Source organism: Anopheles nili, chromosome 2 (genome assembly GCF_943737925.1).
Source record: "Anopheles nili chromosome 2, idAnoNiliSN_F5_01, whole genome shotgun sequence".
NCBI lineage: Eukaryota > Metazoa > Arthropoda > Insecta > Diptera > Culicidae > Anopheles > Anopheles nili.
The window spans coordinates 39,526,059-39,548,623 of NC_071291.1; the positions used below are offsets into that span (position 1 = coordinate 39,526,059).

Genomic DNA, 22,565 nt, shown 5'->3' on the forward strand with positions numbered 1-22,565 from the left:
ATTGAGTTTTCGGGGCCGCCGGGCTCACGCGAAGGATGCAACGGATGATTTGGGCGGGTCTCAGACGACGCAAGCAAACCACTGCCACCGGGGATCACCCGGTGTAATTAGCGTCTTTCAATTGCACGCAATCGGGGTGGGTTTTCAATGCGGAGGGGATGAATGCTTAATTACTGCGTCTCGTATCCCCGAGGGCAGGCCATTTGTTATGCGATGGCATGATCAAGGGATTTCGTAGCCCGCAGCTCGAGAGGATCGCTCGCTGATGAAGAGATTCTGCATCGATTCTGCACCCAGAGTCGAGGGCTTTGTGCGTAATCTCGCATTCTTTCCGTGGAGAGTTATGGTGTAGGTTGGTGTGTTTGCACTGAATGCGATCTGTTTGAGTAATTTAGGAACAGAATGCTGGCCTAACATTGTGCCTGGGTATTTTTGCCGCATTCTCCACCGAAGCTACCGCTATTAATCATAATTAATGCACCACCGTGCATCGCACTAAGCTCACGTTCGCTATCGTTGCTACGGATCACGATCCCGATCGCGGGACCCAACTCGAGATCGAAACAATCGTGGAATATTTCCCAGGCCAGCTGGCTTTTTGGTGATTCCCCGAGGCTTGGTGGGTCCGGTTTTTCGAGATGGACTCCGGTGGCAGCTCGTGGTTGCCCCAGGGGGATGAAAGCTAGCCCAATGGAAAGCCAGTGACACTCTTTGCCACCGGCGGTGTCACCGCGAGCGCATCTCGTACATGTGGGCAATGAATATTCAATCCACCGATCGATCGGTTATCAACCCGGCTAGACCGTTCGCTGGTCGGTAGCACTTTACTGCCGTTTGGTTGTACCGTAATGGACCGTAAACGTTATGACAAGGGGAGAACTTGCATCCTGGCTGGCAATCTTGCCAACGGCACTCGAGAGGCTCATGAAAACTGTGCGCGCAGTTCCGCGCAGTAGCGGCATTACGTTATCGTAGAATATTAATAGCGTAAACTAATACATAAAACAATGAACTCTTGTTAGGGTTCAAGGGATAGTAGATTCGATTGGCGTCCCATCGTTTCAATAGGAATTATTTAACATGTTTTTTTCATGGCTTAGAGTTGACATAATTCTGTGTTTAAAAAGCAAAAAATCGCAAAATCATTAGGTTAAATTTCAAATCTAAACAGCTTTTTTAGGTGGTCTTACGTTGTTAATTGTTGTTGGTCGATGTTATTCGCCTTTCTTCGACTTCACGAACCCCCCACACGCGAATTGTCACAGACGAAGGCAAAATGTTGCGGGAATTGTAATGTCACTCAAGCCGCCATTGCAATGTCCATAGGTGGATCGATGGCATGCGCTAGGTTTCCTATCTCAGGCTCAGTAAACATACAATAAAAAACATCGAAAAACCTCCACCAGCTCCACAAAGTCAAGGAGCAAAAACCTACGTGACCAACAACAAAAAATGGCAACCTCAAGCATGAGCAACGGCACTCGAAATTCGATCAGGAAAAAGATAATTTTATCTCTACTCCATCCGCACCGTTACCGCTGCTGCCGCGGGCCTTTCATCGTTGGGTGGGTCAGAGATCTGCGCATAATCGCGCGCACCGTCCATAATTATGCTCTCGTGACTATTTAAGAGGCTCGAATGAATGAATGAACAAACAACCGGCCGAGTTCGCAAAACCGCCAGCTTGGACTTTTTTGGTGTGCTGCCGCAGCGAGAAAAGGGACACATTTTTATGATAATGCCAAATTAGAGTCAGACAAGTGTCGCCGGATTGCTGAATTGCACTTCTCTGGATGGTGCGATCGGTGAGATAGGATTTAGGGACGACGCGCATGTCGAAAGGCATTCGTAGTAGTTTGAGCATTAAATTGCAGCCCACACTCCAGCAGCTTCTGAAGAATGTGTTTTGTTGATGCTTACAAAAGCGGACGTGATTGTTTTAAAACATAGCATAAAGTAAAGACACGTCTTGCTCTGGTACTTCCATGAAGCATAATGATCTCAACTTCCCAGTACTGCCAACCTGAAGCTCAGGTATGATAGGGGAAAACATGTTTTTATGAAGCATAAAAAAAGCAAGAGAGCGAAACGAGTAGTAAGTAAGGAGCTTATGCTCAATCGGGCGCGATCCGTCGTGAGAGATCGAGAATCCGTTTAACGGCTAACGAGGGAACTCACTAATCGTTCGTAGTAGTTTTAATGAAAGTGAATCCTTTTCAAATAATTAATGCAAGCAATGATAAAGTTCAGTAAGTAAACAATCATAATGAAGCATGACATCTGCACGATAGGACAAAAGCCATAAGTTTGTGGATGTTAACCAATTATGCAGCCCAAACTTATCTAACTCCTCATTCAAGCTCCAACTCCATCTCATAAATGAGATGTACAACCAAGTTCACAGAACAAAAGTTCATGTGATACTTTGCTACCGAATGATTCTCAAGAGATACCGACGATACGTACCATAAATTTCGCTACATTTCTTTGGCTCCTGGTGCGTTCATTTTCCCATGGGGTTTTGTATCCCAATGGTGTAGCACACCCAAAGAGGTCCTGCTGTGTACTCAATTTTCAAGGGCTCTGACCATTGCAGCCAGATTACGCCACCCGGCGATAAAGACTTCATGAATACTTTCCAGCGCGTAGCGACCGTCACCAGACAGGACTTCCAAAAATTTCCCAGCCCAACACGACGCCACCCAAGAGGCTCAGCATGTGAACCGATCGATTGATCGATCGCGGCCGATCATCGCGATCGATGGCGGATGCAATTCACAACGTACGCAGCAGCAGAGTGTACGCAAAAGGACCTCGACGCGTCCATGCACAGACGTCTCTACACGCGCGTCAGACCTCCCTAAACCGTCGCTGGTTAATTGATTTATTTGCAACAGTTTTGAAAGGGGGGGGAACGGCAAATTATACACTCCCGCGGTCGAGTAATTGACGATTGCTTGTGCACTTAAGTTTTATGGCACGTCGATGCGAGGCGACCGGGATCTCCACACGGCGGCCATTAGAGCCCGTTCACAACAGCGCCAAATTACCGGCTATGAAGACATTAGGGTGTGTAGTTGCTGCTTGGGCTGGAAAATGGCAATCTTCATCCCGTTGCACCCAAGCACCAGGAGGCCACTTCAGATCGCTTCGAAACCCCGCAGGACGCTTGTGGGGCCCGATTTAAATATTTACTCAGCTGGCTCCATTTCACCGGTGCGATTGGATGCGTGGAAAATGGGCCACACTCGGCGTTGTACCGTCGCCGGTGGATCTATTTGTCGTGTCGCGTCCGAAACCATCACCCAACCGGTCAGTGGAAATTATTTACGATCACCTTTCGTAAGGCGCCCACCGCACAGAGCGCTGTGAATGCACCCGGTGAGTCGAACCCACGCACTGACGCAGCACGATCAACGCACGCGGTCACCAATTCCCGAGGCAGCGCGCGTTTCGACATTTTTACGACAAATCAATTAGTTTATTGCCCGAGCCAGCACTCCTCGAAATGGCGCCCCCTTTGCAAGCTGTTTGTCGTAAGCAAACAAAGAGGCCCTCCACGAGGCACCCGTGGTTGAAATTTGTCAGCAAGAGTTGACCCACACCTCGCGAGGCCGAGCAGGGAAAAGATGTCCGTAACTCATTTCCGTGTGATTGCAGCACAATTGAAACGTTGCCATGGTGACGGTTCCTTCGTGGCGGTGACTTCGTCAGCTTGCAGCAGGCGACGAACCCTGCGCTGGTTCCGAAACGTCGCGACCACCTGAGACTGCAGCTGCTAACGAAGCGTGGAGTCGAATTTTCAACTCAACTTCCCGTGCTTCGGTGCACCGTCCAAGACGCACGTCAAGTGCCCGTTAATCCGTCGCCCGTAGAAATGTGTGATCTCGGAATTTATTGATCCTATAAATTCCGCGCTGGTTTGCGTGGCCGCGTTGGTGTGTCACGTGGCGTGCGTGTGCAAAAAAGTGCATCCGATGGTACTGCTGGCTGGTTGCATCCCGTCACTTTTAGGAAAATCCAACCGGCCCAGATCGACGAAGGGATGTCTCGGGCTGTGGTTCGATCTTCTCTCTCTCTCTCTCTCTCACTCTGTGCGAGCTTTTTTTTCAGCGTCGTTTATTCACCCGCGTGTCGAATATCTGGTACATTTACCATCACTCAACGTCGCTAAAGAGCCATGCAAGAACCGATCGACCAAACGGCCACTACGCCGGTGGTCTGCCCATTCGCTGAGGCCGTCTTTTGCGAGGCCTTCCGCGCCATTTCGCGGTGATGTGTTCCTGTCCGGGGTCGGCTGGTTTGGAGACGGTTTCGCTGTTGATTTTCGCCTTCTTTCCTGTCGATCCCGACAAGATCCGGAACGGATCGATGCGTACTCTTGCGCCCATTCACACCGGTCGCCAAGTTTCCGCCGGTGCCGGGTTTTTTTACGGTTTCCTTTTCGTGTGCGCGTGTGTATGTGCATTTTTTTCCCTTCAGCCAACCTTTCATTTATTGTTATGGATATTTGTTCGCACGACCGAACTACGGCTGCCTTGTCCCACGTTCCAAACGGGCGGTGATTTCGACCGAGAGCACGAGATTTTCACTGGACAGCTCTGGAGCCGGACAGATCACATGTCTCGAGTGGCATCGAAGTTAGCCCGGCCAGGGAAGGGTGGCAAAAACAAAAAAAAAACAATTAAAGAATGCTGCGGAACCGAACGGATGGCGGAATTACGGTTAACCGCCGGCGGACTGTTAATGGCCGAATCGCATATCGGATGGTCCATTTTATTGGGCTTTTTGGAGCCACACAGCATTACGGTAACGATGCGCAATTATTCGGTTTGATTATTTTTATGGCTCTTGAGAGGCAGTGACGGAAGCGCTATGCGATTGCGGCGAGCTCGGGTTGGGTTTTCCAGCCTTTTTGAAGAAGAAAAGCAAGGAAATGAACACCTTTTGAAACCTCTGGGGGACATTATCAGTTCACTAACGGCGAACATCTTAGCATATCAAAAGGATACACTACGACCAATTGAGTTCGTTTATGGGTCTGAAATGCTCAGAATATAATGTGCTACTTTTTACGATGTGCACTATTAATATGTGTAGTGTTTTGCCGATGTAATTTCCAACAAAATAAACCCTCATTGCTTAAGAGAAATGAACGGAATGGAACGAACCCGAGCGAGTTTGCGCAATGATATCCCAGGAATGCTCGGTTGCGTTGCGAAACCAGCGAAAGCAAAAAAAAAATGGTGACCCCAAGCATAATTATGCTGGCATTTAAGAGCACCGAAACGGCGTTCTTTCGGCATCGGGTAAGAAGCGGTTCCAAACCGACGGATAAAGCAGAAGCAGCAGTCTCCCTTTGAGGTGCCTTTGGCGCAGGTTCGCGCACTGGCGGCGTCACTATAACTTAATTAACTCGTGATCTCTTTAGCTCATTTTGCCGCCCTTATTGTGGGCCCCGGTGCCGGTGGCAAGCATTTCGCGCGACCGGGACAGAGTAAAAGACACCACTAGAATCACCGTTGGCCACAAAACGGAGGTCACGGCGAAAATCGTGCCGCGGCGGCTCTGTTAACGCGCCTTTGCTCATGTTTAGGGGTTGTCACCTCGCGGCAGCGATTATCGTGCTTTCTGCGCGCCTGTAACAACCGATCGGCGCAGGGACAAACACTCCAACACGCACGGGACCTGAGCACGGGTACGAAACATTACGAACAAGGACACCGGTTGAGTGGTTGGGATCGATAAACACTGCGAGCTTGTCACTGCGGCATTGGAGTGTGGAAGTTAATTATTTTCAAAAAGTCCATCTGGGATTGGTAAAAACGAGAGTTTCCCATTTCCCCATTGCTGTTTTATGTGATAAGGCCGTGAAAAACGTTCATGTACGAACGATATCATAAGCTCCTAAATATGCTTGAAATTCAAGTATAGCACGTTCGAGCAGCTTTTCTCGTCAACCGTAAGAACCGTAACAGCCGCCCGAATGTAAAGCTCGCCTCGTGCTCACCTTGCGCGTTAATACGTCCACAGTACGCGGTCCAAAACGACCAACGGGCGGCTTTTTTTGCTTTCATATGCAAATCGCTCAACTCCTGAACCAACTTGCCAACACGCGGCCTGGTGACACTTCCCGCGGCGTGTCCTCAGATGAGGCCGCGTCGTTACTTTCTCGTTAGGGGAGTTGCGCCGTAAGGAGCTAGGCCCAACCGGGGCCAGGGATAATTGAATTAATTATGATTAAAAGCCAAACGCTACTTCGGTCGGTTGGAGCAACCGCCGCGGCAGAACGCCGTGAATGTGCGAGCACCGAATGCGCGGTCACCATCCTAATTAATGAAGCAAAGCTTTTCAGCGCAACTCGTCGTGCCGACGGTCCTTTTTTTTCGTGCATATGTGACGGGTTGGTTCGCAAAAGTTAATAGAGAGAGAGAGAGAGTGAAAAAGGCACACAAAAAACGGCAGATCCGGTTCACCAGAAGGGGCCTTGGGCCCAGCCACGGTGGCACCGTCGAAGAACTCCCGACGGCACCAACTGGCCAGACTCTGGCCTGCGCAACACAACACGGACGACTAATCAAGCCACAACACGCCACATCACGGGATCGATTTATTGCGTGCGCACATTGCGGACTCCTGCCGGGCCGGCTGTCAGTGGGTTCGTCCCGTTTTCGGACCACTTTGGAGCCCGCAGGTCGCCTCGAGGTTTGCCCGCACCTGGTGATGCCTTCGGGAGATGTGACGATTAATGATCACATTTCGCCGACACCAATCCCCGGGGATGCCGGGCCGCTGCGACACTTGTTTGACTATTTCGCATTCTGGCCCGTTTATTGCATGTCGCTGTCTAATTAAAAAGAAACTTAATTAATTTATATAATTAATTATATTTTCAACGCAACGTTAGGCAAGTCCACACTGTCATGGAGACACCGCCGCGAACGGATGAAGGCCAGAGGACTAGGCCAAAGAAATCTCGCCGCCAATAGAGACGCCAAAGGACACCTTTTTTTCTGCACCTGGTAGCATAATGTTCGTTGACCGTCGGGTGAGTAAATGATGCATCTACCACCTGGCACAATGTGACTGGCCGTTATTCGAGGTATCCAACCAAGGGTGTGTTCTATTTTCTACATCTATACTATGCAAAACGTTAATTAAGCTTTAGATTGATTATCAAACCATTTAAAAATCTTATAAAAATAAACCATTTTTTATGTTGAACACATGTTTGTTTTTTAATTAAAAATACCTTCCATACGTAACGAGATTTTACACATTTAAACTGATTCGTTTGAACATTTGTTCGATAATTTGCAGAACAATTCTCGTGAAAACATACTTATCTGTAATTCATCAATCGTAACATATTATCTTCAGATCTTGTTTGAGTATTAAATGATATGCGTTTCTTTAGAACGCTCGTGGTGTGCAACCAAGCGATCAAGAAGAATTTATATATTTCTTATGATGGTTATGTTATAACAATATATTTTTAAATTTCTTCTAAGCGTTATCTTTTTTCCAACTGCTAGCAATTGCTTAGCTTTTATTTTGTTCCATTTTTCAATTCTAAAGCCTAATACAATCTTGATTGTTCAAATAAAGCTTACAGAAACCCTTCACGTAACATTGAAACCCTCCTCGGTGGATGTTTCCCTGCACCAACTACGCCCTGGCGAAACCAACGGCACAATCCAACACCACGCCACGTGCCCCATTACTTTGTGCCATGTGCAAGCGCCACTCGCTGATTAGCTTCATTTAACTTGTAAAAACCAGCCGGATAAAAACGGGCCACTCGACGCAAGAGATTTATAGATTGTCTTCCGATCGCGATCGCCAGCCGTCTTCCGACGCCATCGCCCGGCCATCCACGGTGCCACCTGAGTCGTCCCGGCAGGTCGTGATTGTTTCATTTGGAGCTGTCCACCTTCGGCGTCACCCGCCACACATATGGCCATGCGTAACTGGGTGCGCGCGAGCATAGGCAGGCAGCATAATTCTCTGTAAACACCTTATTTTATCTGTTTAGGAGAATCACGCGGTCGTGCGCATGCGTCTCCTTTAACGTTGGGTTTTTCCACATCTTCCATCACCATCCCTGGTTCTTCTCCCAGCTCACTGTGCTAACGATGGTCAGCTTATGCTTGCTTATGAGCCTTCTTTCTGCTCCTATCTTCCTTATGCCACTCCATAGCGGCGTTTTTCTCGTGCCTGACAGGAGGAAACGGCTTTCGCGATCGCATCGACCAGTTGGCGTGAGGGCTTAATCGCAAGCTGCAAATCTTAGCGCCGTTCGGAAGCCTCGCACGGATGATCATCGCAAGTGAACGTGGTGCTGGAGGCAACGGGCGGATAATGTGCATTATTATGCGCGCCGCCTTGTAAGTTGGCTGGCCAATACCTGTAACACCGGCTCCGACGTTCTAATAATGGAAAATCAGCGAGAAAAACACACTACACCTGGTGGACCTTGCTTAGTTAGTTGCCTGGTATAGTGATTTCCAGCTGATGTTGATCATGGAAACAAATTTATCAGCTGGTGCAAAAATCATCCTCACAGCAACGTGAGCTTTGATAGCCTATTGAAAGCAGGATTCTCTGCCGGAGTCTACAAATCACCGCGTTTTACCATACTTTAAACACCTTAATCAATTGAAACTGAATATTCAAGCTAGTAGGTTTAGCCATAAAATCATCCCACCATAAATCTACATTTCGCGGACGATTCTACGATCTTTTTAGATCATTTCATTCAGCATTTTTCTTAACAAATTTGTAACCAATGCTCGTGATCTCGTAACAATAAATCAATATCTTGCAAATAACGAGTTATCATCCCGGATTTGACAGTAGAGCTTTTTGGACAAATCCCCAAAACATCCAACAGAGACCTGCACGCGTAACGTTTCATAACGCGTTTTATGCGCGAGCCTTGTTTGCGCGGTTTTCTACATCATGAAAACCCATCATCTTCATCTTCATCATCATCAGCTTTATTACCGTCATCAACCGTTGTTCCACTCGCCGGCGCTCGATCACTCTCGATTTCCATCACCGCCGGACGAACGCGCCACCGCGAGTGATTGGAAGAAAAAGAAGATGAAAAAAAAACACACACAAAACAGCAAAACCTCCCTCCGAGTTGCTGGCAACATAAGATCACCTTGCCCTCGGTGTTGCTAAACATTTCGCCCGCCTCGCCAAGGCGGTTGCCAAACGGAACCAATCATGCCGCCGAAGAAGGACAAGGAGGTTCGCATATTCGCTCGTTTTTTTTATGGATCTCCTTTTAAGGATACAGGTTTACCTACTTTAATTTTTATTCATAATCAGCTTAGGAGCGGGGCTTGGGTGGTTTGGTGGGTATGTGCGGGAAACCCACAGTCGATGAATGAAGACTCGGTCCGGTCAGGCTGGCGCCTGGTCTTGAGCCCGGACGCCATTCGCAGGAACCGAACCATTCTCGAAGGAACAGCATCAATTTACATACCAGCGGGTTCTTGTGAAACTTCATCTTCTTCACCCTTATGCTTCCGATCGGTCATTGACGGGTGCACGGAACGAGCGGTTCGCGTAACGGGATGTGGAGTAAATTGTTGCCCTGCTGTTACGTGTCGCTTGTCGGAACGGAATAGAAACGCTGAGGCAGGAGAAATGCGAAGCAAAAATGCGACATAGTCATCCTTCTATGGCATGTCTATGGTACTCGGTTTTTTCAGCGTGATGGGTGAGAAAGTGATAGGCTCTAACGGATATCGGAATTGTCCCAAACCAATACCTCAAGTGCACCGTAAAGAGATCTCAATCACGCCTATCCACGAGCTAGCTGTCCTGCGGTCATATGAAGGGCACGGGTCGACCACACCCGACGCTAGAATGGGCCCAATTCGAAAGCGGCTCACGAACCGGCGCTCAAGAGGGAAGACAGTTCACAAGCGGTCAAATAAACAAGATGCACGCCAAATCTTGACCAAACACGGCTTAAATAGCCTACCCCGGTGTTCCGATGGCGTCCGTGTCCAAAGTGGCTCAAATGGGCGTAGGAAACCCCCTCTAAAATAGAGACGTCAACAGCGAGCGGGTGGTTACGGCGCAACACTTTAGCCGATCGTGTACGCAATCGACGTTGCTATCGTTGGATGGAGCTTTTCACCTTGGCGTGTAGGAGGACGCTGATTGCTCTCGAAATTGCCCCACGAGTTCCGCGACTGGACCACCTATCAGGATGTCCGGGTGTTCTTGGGCTTCGTACGGCTCGATAGCAGCTGATCGTTTGAGTTAGACGACGTGGAAGGCATGTAGGACGGACTGAATAAATCGTGGCTCGTTGTAGCCGACAGTGTCAGGCTCTCTTCGTGGTGGGTATTGTTTCAAAGGGATGATTGATCGATTGGTGATCTTAAGGGATCGATCGGTCTCACTGCGTGGGTGGTCGTTTTGCGTGACTCTTTTTTTTTTCTAACAAAAGCATGCAAATCCTCTTTAGCGCTTTGTTGTACCAGCTGCAAGTGTTGATAAAGTTGCAAATCAGTTTTTTTTCACGTCCTTCAAATGTTGCCCACAGCTGCAAATAATAACTACAATATGTCGTCGGCTACAATGATGCGAAGCTGTTAAGCTTTATTTCAATGTATCAACCGATGTTATTCAATCAGCAAACTAGTTCCCAATCAAACATTCATAAGTTTACACCTCGATTGCGAGCTCAATCGCCTAATGCTCAGTCGCCACCCGTCCACGAGCGCCTCTTTCCCATAATTAAACGCTTACCCAGCCGCAAAAGTCGCCTGTCGGTTCCATCCCGAAGCCGCGTCTTGAAACGGTGCGGCACGGTAGATGCACGCTTATTTATATAATTGTGTAATTATTGTAATTAGCCACCGATATTGCCGTATATTAGCGTTGATCTACGGTGCACGGTTCGAAACGAGCCCAAGAGCGTTATCGAAACGGGAGATTCTAAACGACGCTCGAAATGGCACCGTAAGATATGTTCGCGATATGAGCAGCCCGTTTGTAATGATCTTAATTAATTTTAACGACCCTCGGTTGGTCTTCGCGCGTCATGCGTTCCGTCCTTCCAGTCCGGTCTGCGCTTTTTCTGCCACCAATGGTCCAACCTAGCGCCAACCTAGTGCGTTGGCATAGCAACGAGTCAATTTTTATACCGCTTTCCGACTTCTTCTTGCAGATTAGGACGGTTTCTTTGGTTGCCCGACGAAACGAGCCACCTCATCATTAGGGCCCGCGATCGACCCCAGTACCGACGATATGCAGTCGGATTCGATTTAATTATAAACCCATTTAACAGGTCCTGGGCCTCGACATTGGACAAATATATGTAACGATTTTGTTCGCGCAGTACACCCTCTGTAAACCTCGGGGGTGTGGAGAAAATCAACCCTAACCGGTGGGGGTGCACTAATGGCGGCTAAACGTCATCGAAGCGCCTCATCGACGCGCCTCGCGGTTTAACACCTGACCGGCGTCCAGCGGCCTGAATTAGTTCAACTTTTACCGGTGCCCTTCACCGGCATAGGTTGATTTGAGCTCCGTACCGGTTGCTGAGCTCGCTGGTTGTACGACCACAACCGCCAGCAGTCCATTTAGACGCCAGCCGCGAATAGCACATTTGTACAAACTTTCCACTTAACCTCACAAGAACCCGAATGCCGTGGGGTCCGAGCGAATGGCCACTTATCAAGGTCGTAAAATCACACGGGCCATTTCACACCGATTTCCCGGTGCCTTTCCGGTCCCGGGTTCTCACCGATCATTTTCCTTCAAACGTGAACAGTCCCTTTCCCGGGATTTGTCGCTTGCCGAGATGTCTCCATCCGATCGGGAGAGACGGGCCATAAAACTTGATACCGATTATGTTCGGCGAGCGATCGACGGTGGCGTTAGGACGTTTGGAAACCAACGTTTGGCTGGTCGTCATAAAGATCCATATCGGCTTGCGAGCGATCAGCGCAAGGTCTGTGGACACTTGTGGGTCACGATCGTGATTGTGGGTCCTCGCGCGACCCTCGAACGAAGCTGAAGCTGAATGTCTAAAGTGCGCCAAACCGCGAGCACGGAGTGTTGAACGCAGATATAAAATGCTAATCTCCAACCAAGACCGGGAATGCATTCCACCCAGCGACCGGCGTCTGGGAACTTTACTTTCCTGGCCTCAAGGCGCTGCACCGGCCTCGCGACTCCAGGCAGTTCCCGCGATTTGCCGCGGCGAACGAAATAATTTATTTTTAATGCGACCAATAAAACCCTCCGCAAACAACCATTAATCGGTCCGTGCCGGTGAGTGCACCTACCGATCCGGGTGGTCGCAGAATTGAGATCTTCGTTTGGCCCAACGTCGAGACAGTGCCTCGCGGGCAGACAGCCTGCAGATGATCGCTGGTCCGCTCCGGCTGATGGGTTTTGATTAGCAGGTGTTTATAGACCTCGGGTTTGGGGCTGCGTACCTTAGCGACTCCGTTAAGCAGCTCCAGCCGGTCGTTCGATATCAGTTAACCAGCTAAGAGGATTACATTGGCCTCGCCTTCACTGCTTGTCGCTGGGATGCTGCACCTTATTTGTGCGTCACTTTCCTTTGGGATTTTTTTTTGGCACGAGAAAAGAAATATGGCTCTATTCGTGATCGAGCGGCAAGCTTTAGCGCCCCAAGAGAAGCGAGCCAACCGACGTGGGTGGGTCCGATCGGTCGAGACGATCAAGATTCGCTAACAACTACCTCAAACTCATAATCGCGTGATATATGCGAACCTGGGCTGAGATGTTCATTAGGAAGCGGTTGGCTATTGTGCGCGAGTTTTAAAGCTGTTGATTTAATACATCGCGAGGGTTACTAACAAGTCGCGCCAACGGTGCTGTTTGAGCGAACGCGGTGTCTGACAAAATCAATATAATTTTGCGATCAATTCGAAGAAATATCGCGTTTGATTCTTTATTTGGCAAGGGGTGCGTATCGGTCGTGTTTGAATTTCATCTCCTCCACGATTAACAATGATAATTCTTTAGCTCGTTTACGTGATGTTGATTGAAGAAATTAGTTTCGCAAATTCGACTCTTGTTAGGTGCTGTTAAACTAAAAAACAAACCACAAAAAAACCATCAAAAAGGGCCTTACAAAATGCCCACAACCTCTATTACACATCACCCAACGCCATTTCAAAGCAACGCCCATTTGCTTCACTTTCAATCCGCTTCATTACGACTCAACTATGTGTCCTCCGGCGATGACTGTCCCAAACTGACGTGCCCACGTCAGCTTCCATCTCTTGACTCTGAGCGCAAAACTCATCCGCAAGGCAGGTCTTCTCAAATGCAGACAATTTACAGTAATTCATTTTCCAAATTACCCGATTGTCTATCAATGCTACCGACCGCCCGGAGCGGCTGTTTGGAATTGCGAATGAAAAGCGGCAGACGACGGAAAATGCCTCCATGCGCGATCCGCCCTGGTCTGCCTCGTGCGAACAGGATACCTTCAATCAAAACTATTCACCAGACCGCACAATTGCGGACGTACTCCGGGAGATCTCAGTCCCAGAAAGCGTGCTCGAGACCATTGGGGTGGTTTTCATTAACGGTAGCATTAATGCAAGGGGAAAATATTTAATACACCCGACCACCGGTGACCCCGGTGACACGTTAATGCCCGCAAACCCGAACACCCATTGTGACCGCGGCCAGAAGTCGATCAAAATGTCTACTCGCGCCAAAACGCGACCCCAGCACGATTGACCGCACGATCTCGCCGGTCGACGGGCATGATGGCGTGCGATGACGGCTCGGTATGCCATCGCTACGATCGTGCACCGCCTCAGGGGTGCCCTTTTGGGCCTAAACACCGGTAGATGGCTGGCGAATCGAGTTTTAGGCACAAGGAACCTGCCCAAACGCGCTCACGCCCGGCCATTTCGTGAACAATTGCGCGCACTCTCCGCAGTCGAGCTGCCAAAATCCAAAAAAAAACTGGCGGCTTGGATTGAGATTAAATGTATTGTATTGTGGATTTGTTCAATGAAATGGAAACCCATCTGTGCGGAAGCGTGGTTTGGGAAACTTGCTTAAATGGCTACCACACAGCCGGAGTGCTTTTTGATCCTTCGCGCTTCGGTGGCGGATGGAGCCGCTTTGTGGGATGGAAATGAACGTCATCCCCGTCGTTGTCGTCGAACACAGAGCTTGAATCTACCCAGCAAGGGGTTTCCGTTCGCGGATAAACACCGACCCGTTTATGTCAACTGGCACGAAGACCATTTGCAACCGCGAGAGAAGGTAAAATATTTACGGAAGGGATTTCGGCGAAGGGTTCCCGTTGTCGTTGCGTGATGAGTCGTTGTCCATCGCACCCGGATTGGGCAGAAAGAGTAACGCAAATCATGCAGCATAACGATCAGCGCATGATTTCTGGGAAATCGATGTAAAGGGTACCCCTGTGGGGATTAATTTGGTAATCGGTTGATGTTCCGGGAATTCCGTGGATTACATTAAAAGATGAAAGTTGAATCGGGGAGGTGCGCTTTCTTCGCATTTGTGTAAAATGTGTGACTCGAATCAATCGGTTGTGCTTCCGCAGTTTCAAAATAGAAGGCTAGCTAAACTTCATCACCTCTTGAAGATGGCATACATGTTTTCGAGTAGTTCAGTGTTTGGGAGAATCCGAACTACTTACTGATTCATTATGGATCAAAGCTAACCTTCAATAAATGATCCTTCGTCGATCTTGCAAGTCCTCTCAGACCTCCTAATTAACCCAAGGTCTACCACGCGATCGCTCCCAAACACCTCGCCGAGCCGTGCGTAAACTTTACTGAGACATACAATCACAACCCAACAAGACCCCCAAAGGTTCCAAAGATCACCCGAAAGCGGCACATTTCCATTCCACATCCCCAGTGTGAGGCTCTGCGCTTCGATACACCACCAATTCAGCCACAAAATCTCACCCACCGGTGGCCTCGGCGAGCCGTGTTTGGCACGAAACGTGAAACTTCAATCAAACTTGGTTGACTCGCGTTTTCGCTGCCCCACGTCAGCAGGTTGTCAGCTCGTGGGCCTATGGTTGCCCAGGATGCTCAGGCCAAGGATGTGTGCCATGTGGCTGCGGATGGCTTCGGTTGTGCAATCACTCGTTATCCTCCGCGCCAGCGCGTACGCCGTTAATTAGAATAGATAAGCGAGCGAAAAGCGCGACGACCAATTCGGGTGGGTGATCCAACAATACGCTTTCGATTTCACCCCATCTCGGTGTGCGGGTCCTCGTGGAAAACTAGCCATATCTACCTCACGAACCCATCGTGCACCACAAGCATCCACAGGTACCTCGGGAAGGTACCGTTGGCTTGTTGGGTAACTACTGTTTTTGGGCATGGTGTGGTGCCACAAAATCGTGCCACACGACCACGATGGCTTTTTGGGACCCAAGCTCGAACACGCGAGAAGCCCACCCCGGAGCCAACCAGCGCATAAGCGCACCGCCACATCCTTTTATGGGGCTAAACAAAAGCGCCAACCAAAAACGCGAACGGGCTGCTCTTGGGAAATCACTCGCGACGCCATATTCGGCGATCGATTTGCACGTGCTGAATGGCGCGGCTTAGGCAAGCGATCAATGAGCCGGGCAAATTTGCGCCCAAAGTGAGACGTTTTAGCCGTTTTGCCAAATATTTAGCTGCGACCGGGATTTGGCCGGATGTTTGGCAGGGTAGAGAAGAGTCTAACGGCGTTGCGAGGTCACGCAAACGGCCTAGGGAAGAATGTGAGCCCGTAACGAGATGTGGGTCAGATGGATTTAGCGTAAATAAGCCCAAAGTGCGATGTTTCTCACGCACCCCGTTGATCTTTCGAGCATTAATGGTTTCGCAAGGACGCCAGCAAGAGGCGAAATGTATTGCTTCAAATAACACAACCTCAAACGGGTCTATTTGATGAGCTTTCATGCATCTGATGTGATCGTTTTCCAAAGCATTTATTTCGCGCTTTCACCTGTTTGAAGCTTAAGCGCATGCCGATCATAAATTCAAACCCACCCGCATTAAGCAAACTAGATCGCAATTGTAAATCATTCCATCCCATGCATGCACGTTCGATTACGAGCAGATCCACGATATCATCTGATCAAACACAACCATCATTAGCTCACCAAGCGCCAGCAAAGGATCTGATAAGCGAACTACAAATTTCGTGCACGTACTATCAGCCGCACCTGGTGACCGGTTGGGCAACGCCTCTCCATATGCCGCCTAGCATGCGATTTGTGCTCAACTTTGTTACACAAATCGTTCGACCCTGCTTGATCGCGATCAACCCGTTCGAACGTTTCAAAGCCCACGGTCCACATACCTGAGCCACGGCGGGAGTTATCCTGGCTTCAGATCGCGCGTGCCTAGTCGAGAGCCACACAGCGTTCCAGGCCACATCAAATCAACCATCGAAACACGATACTTACCGCGCATTATTACACCCGGCCGCAATTACTCATCTACCCGGTCGAACGGGATGCAGCACTAGAAGTACACGGTACCCCAACCTAGAGCTGAAGCTTAGCCTTCCTGTAGCTGAAGCTTTCCTGTTACTGGCAACAAGAGCAACACGCGGCATCAAGCGGCAAGTGCTGTTTAAGGCTCGGGAGCTCTTACGGCTCTGGAAACTTAGCTCGGACCGGAATCAAGATCCGCCCACGAATGTGCCCACGGCCACTTTCAATGTGTGCATGCGCTGGGACCAGTAAATTGGGTGCCTCCGTAGGCGGTGACGTGATCCACCCGCTGGTAACCGCCGTTCAATCAGCGATAGCGCATGTTTGCATAATGCATCATAAATTATCAATCTTTTTATAATTAATGGCAATTAAAAATCAATCTCGCAAACGTCCATTCAGTGGGGAGAAGGCCGTTTTTTCCGAGGTCAATGGGAGAGCCGATGAAAGTCCACCTTCCAACGTAGCCTAAATGATGCATCCTTGGACGTCGGTAACGAGTTTCGGTTGGTCTGGTGGGTCAGTGGAACTTTGATTAATCCCCCATTCGGATCGATCGCGCTTCAGCAGCGCAGAACACCTGAGGCACCTGTTTTTGTTGCCTTCTACGCCACATATCCTTTTGCACTTTCTTCTTTCTCGAGCTATCTATCGCACGTTCTCGGGTGGGATAATTAATTACACTCCTTCGCTGTGGCTCAAGATGCAGCTCAGATGGGGTTTGTTGCCTCGCAGGCATCTTTCGAGGCACGTCGGTTGAAAAGCGAGAATATGAAAGAGCAAAAACCTGCTCGATTAACGAGCTCGTTGGCATTCGAATCGAGGCAAAATGCACTCGGCCATCTCCCACCGATGCAACCCAAATGCACATGCACCCGAGGCCCGAGGCTAACAAATAAATTGTAAAACATTGCCTCGAACGATTCCACCGACCGATTCCGGTGTTAAACGATCAATCATTATCACATTGTTATCGCTCGTGCTAAAGAGCGCGATCGGTTGGACAAATCGGTTCATTCATCTACCTTTTGGTGTCGGAATGTGACAATTGTCCACTCCCCGGTGGAGAAGATAAATTTGACGATAGCGTAATTATCCGCCATTTAACATGCAAGCGTGCGCTGAATATAGCCTCCGGGAAAGCCCAACCCATGGTGCTTCAAATCGGGGATCGGTCGCCGGCGCCTAATGCTTACAACTTCCGCGGATTCCATCGCGTTAGTCCGGCTCAAAGGGTCCCGGAGGTTCGCGATTGATCGATCGGGATGCCTGCTTGCTGAGGAGAAGCAACTGTGTATGTTTGTGGTTATCTTCTTTGTAAACAGTCACCACAATCATGGTGCAGCAGCGAACGATCCACCGTGCGATGTGGCTAGAGAAACTCCAGACGCATGTCGGTGGAGTGACATATTAATTTGTTTAACAGCCCAACCCAGCCCTCGCTGGCAGGTCGAGATTCCACTGCGAGTTTTCACGGAACTGAGAACGGCGTGTTTCTAAACGGTTCGTCCCCTCTAGAAAACCAAGCGGACACGAGTATGCGATCTGAGACCGTGAAGGTGTGCGATTTTCGTTAGTTCCGTGGGCATAATGATCCATTAGAGAGAAAATTGTGTCTCCCAATCAGGAATGCCAGAAACCTGAGCAAACTTTGATCATATGAAAATCTTGTTCTGTTTGTGGAATGGAACAAAACACCGATTTGAGGCGATTCCTTGAAACACTGAACCCTGCAAAGGTTAATCGAATCCCTTCCCACGCTCTAGTGCGTGTACGTGCAGAAGCTAGCTGATCTTTCATCACCTGACAACGGATCGCTACTCTCGATTATCCACAAACGATACCGCGAAATGACTGCTCTATTTTATGCCCGAACTCCTCCTGAATCCACATAGGTCGCTATTCTCTCCGGTTTCCGCGAAGATGCGTGAATTGCACCTTCAAATTGCGTGATGACCCCGCTGGGATTCCGATTAGGGCACCTCGTGGTCGCCAACCCGATCTATGCTTACCAACTCAGCAGGTAACCGTGGACCCCATGCCGTCGTTCAGGGACACTCGTGTCATACAGCTGTCGGCTGCATTTTCCTATCAGTCATCCTCAAGCGTGAACCCTTTGCTGGTGGTGTTCCGAACAATGGACTCTCCGACACATTGGGCTTCACCCATTCGACTGTTTCCCATTGTCAGTGTCTCGATATCTGCCAAAGCAACACAAACCCAAAAAGAGCCCCACAAATGCACCAAGAAAATGAGCGCCCGTTTATGGGTTCACGCACCGGTGCGATTTGTTAGACCTCAAAAAATCAACCCACCGATCGAGCGCTGTCCAAGCGTAGCCCAGCCCTTAACGCCTGGGCCCCGAGGCTCCCAGGAGGTTCCTTTGTAGGATTCGCCACGGAACCGTCAGCACCGTGCCGGTATCGGGACGCACATTTCGTAACTTGCGAGGCCGTCGAAAGGCACTCCACGCGGTCACTTGACGCGCCGAAAACCATAACGAATCTGGACGGTTTACTTTTCTAGCTCAACTCCATTCCCCTCCATGGGTTCCATGGGTTCTCGTTTTGGCCTGGCGTTTGCGTTTGGCGGCGGCATTAGATTGTCGGGGAGCGACCTGCGGCCGGTTCCCTTTTCATTTTGGCCGCCTTCCGAGCGACGATCGTGACCGTGAACGTGCTCCTGTCATGTACCAGGCGTGAGACGTTGCGAACGGTTTCTTTATCACGAACTTTTGCGCATGATCGTACGCAACCGGGTCATGGTGAAATTTCGAGCAGATAACGGGCGGTGATCGTACATGTCGACAAACGGTAACGGCAGAATGAAAAAAAAAAAAAAAACAGAGCCAAACCGCCAACAGATCCTTATCTCTCCGCGGCGGAAACACGCATGAAAGGAGCCTTGATTTTCTACTCCACTTTCGAGAAGGACCATATCTAGTCTTTACAGCAGACTTTATGCGACACGATTGCTGAAGGGAAAGCTCAACACGCGACGTATTTCATTTGTATTAGGTTACGTTTTATTCTAAATGCATCGAAAAATCGAACATAATTCATCAGCCTCCGCACTAATGCACACTTCGGGAGTAGCGCTCGCGCATTTTCTACGCGCTTTTCTACGCGGGGTTTTCAAAAGCACATTGGACATTGGACGCAAATGTGGGTTTTAAAATCGCTCCCAAAGTTGAAAGCGACACACGCTAATCAGCCCATCGTTCCGGTTCCACTTTCTCGCTACACTCGCTGTATAATCCTCTAAGAAGCACGCACAACGTATGTATGTAAAAGGTAAATATACGACGGTATGGTTGTGTAATTTGCAATTGCACGCGTCCACCGGGACCGGGATCCCGCGTTGGATGGAATGACATTTAACAATCCGAAGACTTGGACATGGGCATCGTGGCATGGGTGTCCTTACACCTTCGCGACGGACGCCGGGGGCCAGTTGTGTCCTGTCGCTGCTGGACGATTCCTTTGCACGCGAAGCCACACTACTAAACCACGTCGATGTAGTAGAGTTGCTCCTGCTGCTCTCGACGCATTTTCCGGCAGGCTCCAGCGACTACGAGGGCTTCCAGGGTGAAAATCACTAAAAGAAATGCGTCAAAGTGACATGAGCTGCTGCGGGTCTAGTTTGAACAATCACTGCTTACAAGTGAACACGATGATGATCTTCAGCTCAACGATGGTTTTTCCGACATTGCTCTCGTTGTACTCGGTGGCACTGAGCACTATCCGTCGGACGATGGCGGAAGCTTTGAGCGTGATGGTGCACGTCTGGTAAATCTGCAGCAGCTTTTCATTGCGCTGAAAATGAACAGATTCATACATCAAAGGGGGTTTTAATCGCATTAAAGCATGTTCCTCGCGTACCTTTGTTACACCGATGATTAGCAGCAGTGAGAGCAAGTTGTAAAGAACTAGCAGCACGAAGATGGGTTCCACTGTGGGAAGATGCCAAAACAAAGACAAAAACAACAACAAACCATCAGACCAATGAGTCATAAAAGAAAGTGTCCGGTTCCGTACCATCGGAGCAGCTCAGTTCCTGCGACAATCCCGTGGCTCGGGCACAGTGCAGGAAAGCTCGGGCGATGTGAAAAGAGATGAAAATCTCCCCGAAAGCGATGAAGTAACTCCACGAGTAGTAGTTGCACACGGAGCAGCGCATCGTCACTGGTCGATAATATCAATCGTTATTCGACTTATGCAGTTTTTTGTAACTGTGTGTGTGTGTGTGTGTAAAAACACCCCACAGCCGGTCAATGCACGTTATCCTTAAGCCGGTGACGCTTATTTGCACTATCACTATCGACACTTGCAAATGCAACTCTTCGCACTACGCGACTAGTACATTGATGCAGCTAAAATGGAGTAGCTGTTGTGTTTTGACTGGAGACTGGAGCAAAAACTGCTGAATCGGCTGTCTGGCAAGCGACCAGCGGACGTGGGACGTTGCAGGATGGTGCTGAGGCTGGCGTGCGTCACCGTGACGTATGGCGCACATGCGCAGTACGTGCACCATTGGATGATGAAAGCCTGTATCGGAATGGCAACCGTTCGACCGTGTGGTTGAATAATTGGATTGATTTTGTTTCGAATAAAAATAGCCAACAAACATCGCTAAACACATGTACATGCCATCTCCTTAATGCTGATACCAGCACGTTAACATTCACTACACGTGTACAAGTCCTGTAACAAAATGAGACATCTCTAAAGAGCATCCTCACAAATTAAGCGAACAGAAATTTGAATTATTGACAGCATCGGTGGGTCGGAATAAAAATGTTGCGAAGATTTATCAGTCCATAAATGGCTCTCGTAGGACCTTTTGCCTTGTTCAGCAAGCCTTTTGCTACTATTCCCACCTCCGGGAGTAGCAGGGAAGCAGCATAATCGTGCAGAAAGAGCATTTAATTTATAGATTCGCTTTATTCCGCTGAAACCCACGAGCGAAGATCATAATCCGTTTTTGCCATCATCGTTTCTGCGGCCAGCGGCCAGTGGCGGCTAGATTGAACAACGATTGTGACTTATCACCGCCTGCGAGAAAAAAAAAACATATGGTTGCCAATCTACGACCAAGCTGCAGCCGGTGGTCATTATAGCAGGAGATTGCCACTGATTGGAATTTATACTTGTTCGGTTACCGATTGCCGCGAAAGCGATGCCCACACGATGGCATTGACAGGCACTACTACTCTCGGTACGTTATGCGCCGACCGGAACCGGCGACGGAACCGCCAACCATCGGCCTGTGACATCTTTATTGGAACTTTCCTCCCGGTGGGGACTCTGATCGACGAGCGAGATTATGCGAGCAGGATGCGTTGCGTGCAAAATGCACCATAACGGGGCAGTTTTATCTGATGCTTTGCGAGATCGTTGCAAACGATCGGGAGTTTATACTAGCTGTGAGCTTAAAGCCCTTGACAGGTAAAACATGCGAGCAATGGGTACGTTTCAACGTAACATTCGCTCCAGCACTGCCATAGGGTTCATGATGTTTTAATACTGTTAAAAAAATCTTTTGAGACATAAAAATCTATGAAAAACCTGGTCTAGTGGGTTCGTCATATTCCTGATTTATGGGGTTAGAGTTACGATCTTTTTTCATTTCCCTCAAAAATAGACAAGTATAACCCGCTCTCAAAAACTATCGAACGTAAACTTCATATGTCAACCGATTTAATTTCATGCCATTATACTACTCATCAGCTATTCTCGAAAAATTGAAAAAAAAGATAGCAAATCATAAAATTCGCACCACGAACACATGACCATCCCTTGCATTATTGCTGTATTTTAGATGCAGTTTGCTGCATTGGTCTACAAAAACGAGAAACGATGCTTCTCTAAGTATCCTCCATTGATCCTGATACCTGATCCTTTTAACAATGATACCACCCTCTCTCTATATATATGTCAGGAAACTTTTACTCATGACTCGCTAAAGCATAATTTCTCCCGATCGAGTCCAAAAAAGATAGAAAGATCGTGTACCGTGGCTCAGTAGGAGAATTCGACGCCTGATTTCAATATCCAAACTCAACAAATAA

At 48.9% G+C, this 22,565-nt stretch overlaps 1 protein-coding gene across 1 annotated transcript; it reads right to left on the reverse strand.

Moving 5' to 3' along the window:
- Positions 1-19,517: 19,517 nt before the first annotated feature.
- On the reverse strand, positions 19,518-20,765 carry LOC128720015 (uncharacterized). The gene is made up of 4 exons (XM_053813661.1): positions 20,533-20,765; positions 20,377-20,447; positions 20,157-20,310; positions 19,518-20,092 (listed from the first exon to the last, which is right to left on the reverse strand). Exons 1-4 carry the CDS (start codon positions 20,672-20,674, stop codon positions 19,998-20,000), a joined length of 462 nt encoding a protein of 153 aa, XP_053669636.1. The 5' UTR covers positions 20,675-20,765; the 3' UTR covers positions 19,518-19,997.
- Positions 20,766-22,565: the final 1,800 nt, after the last annotated feature.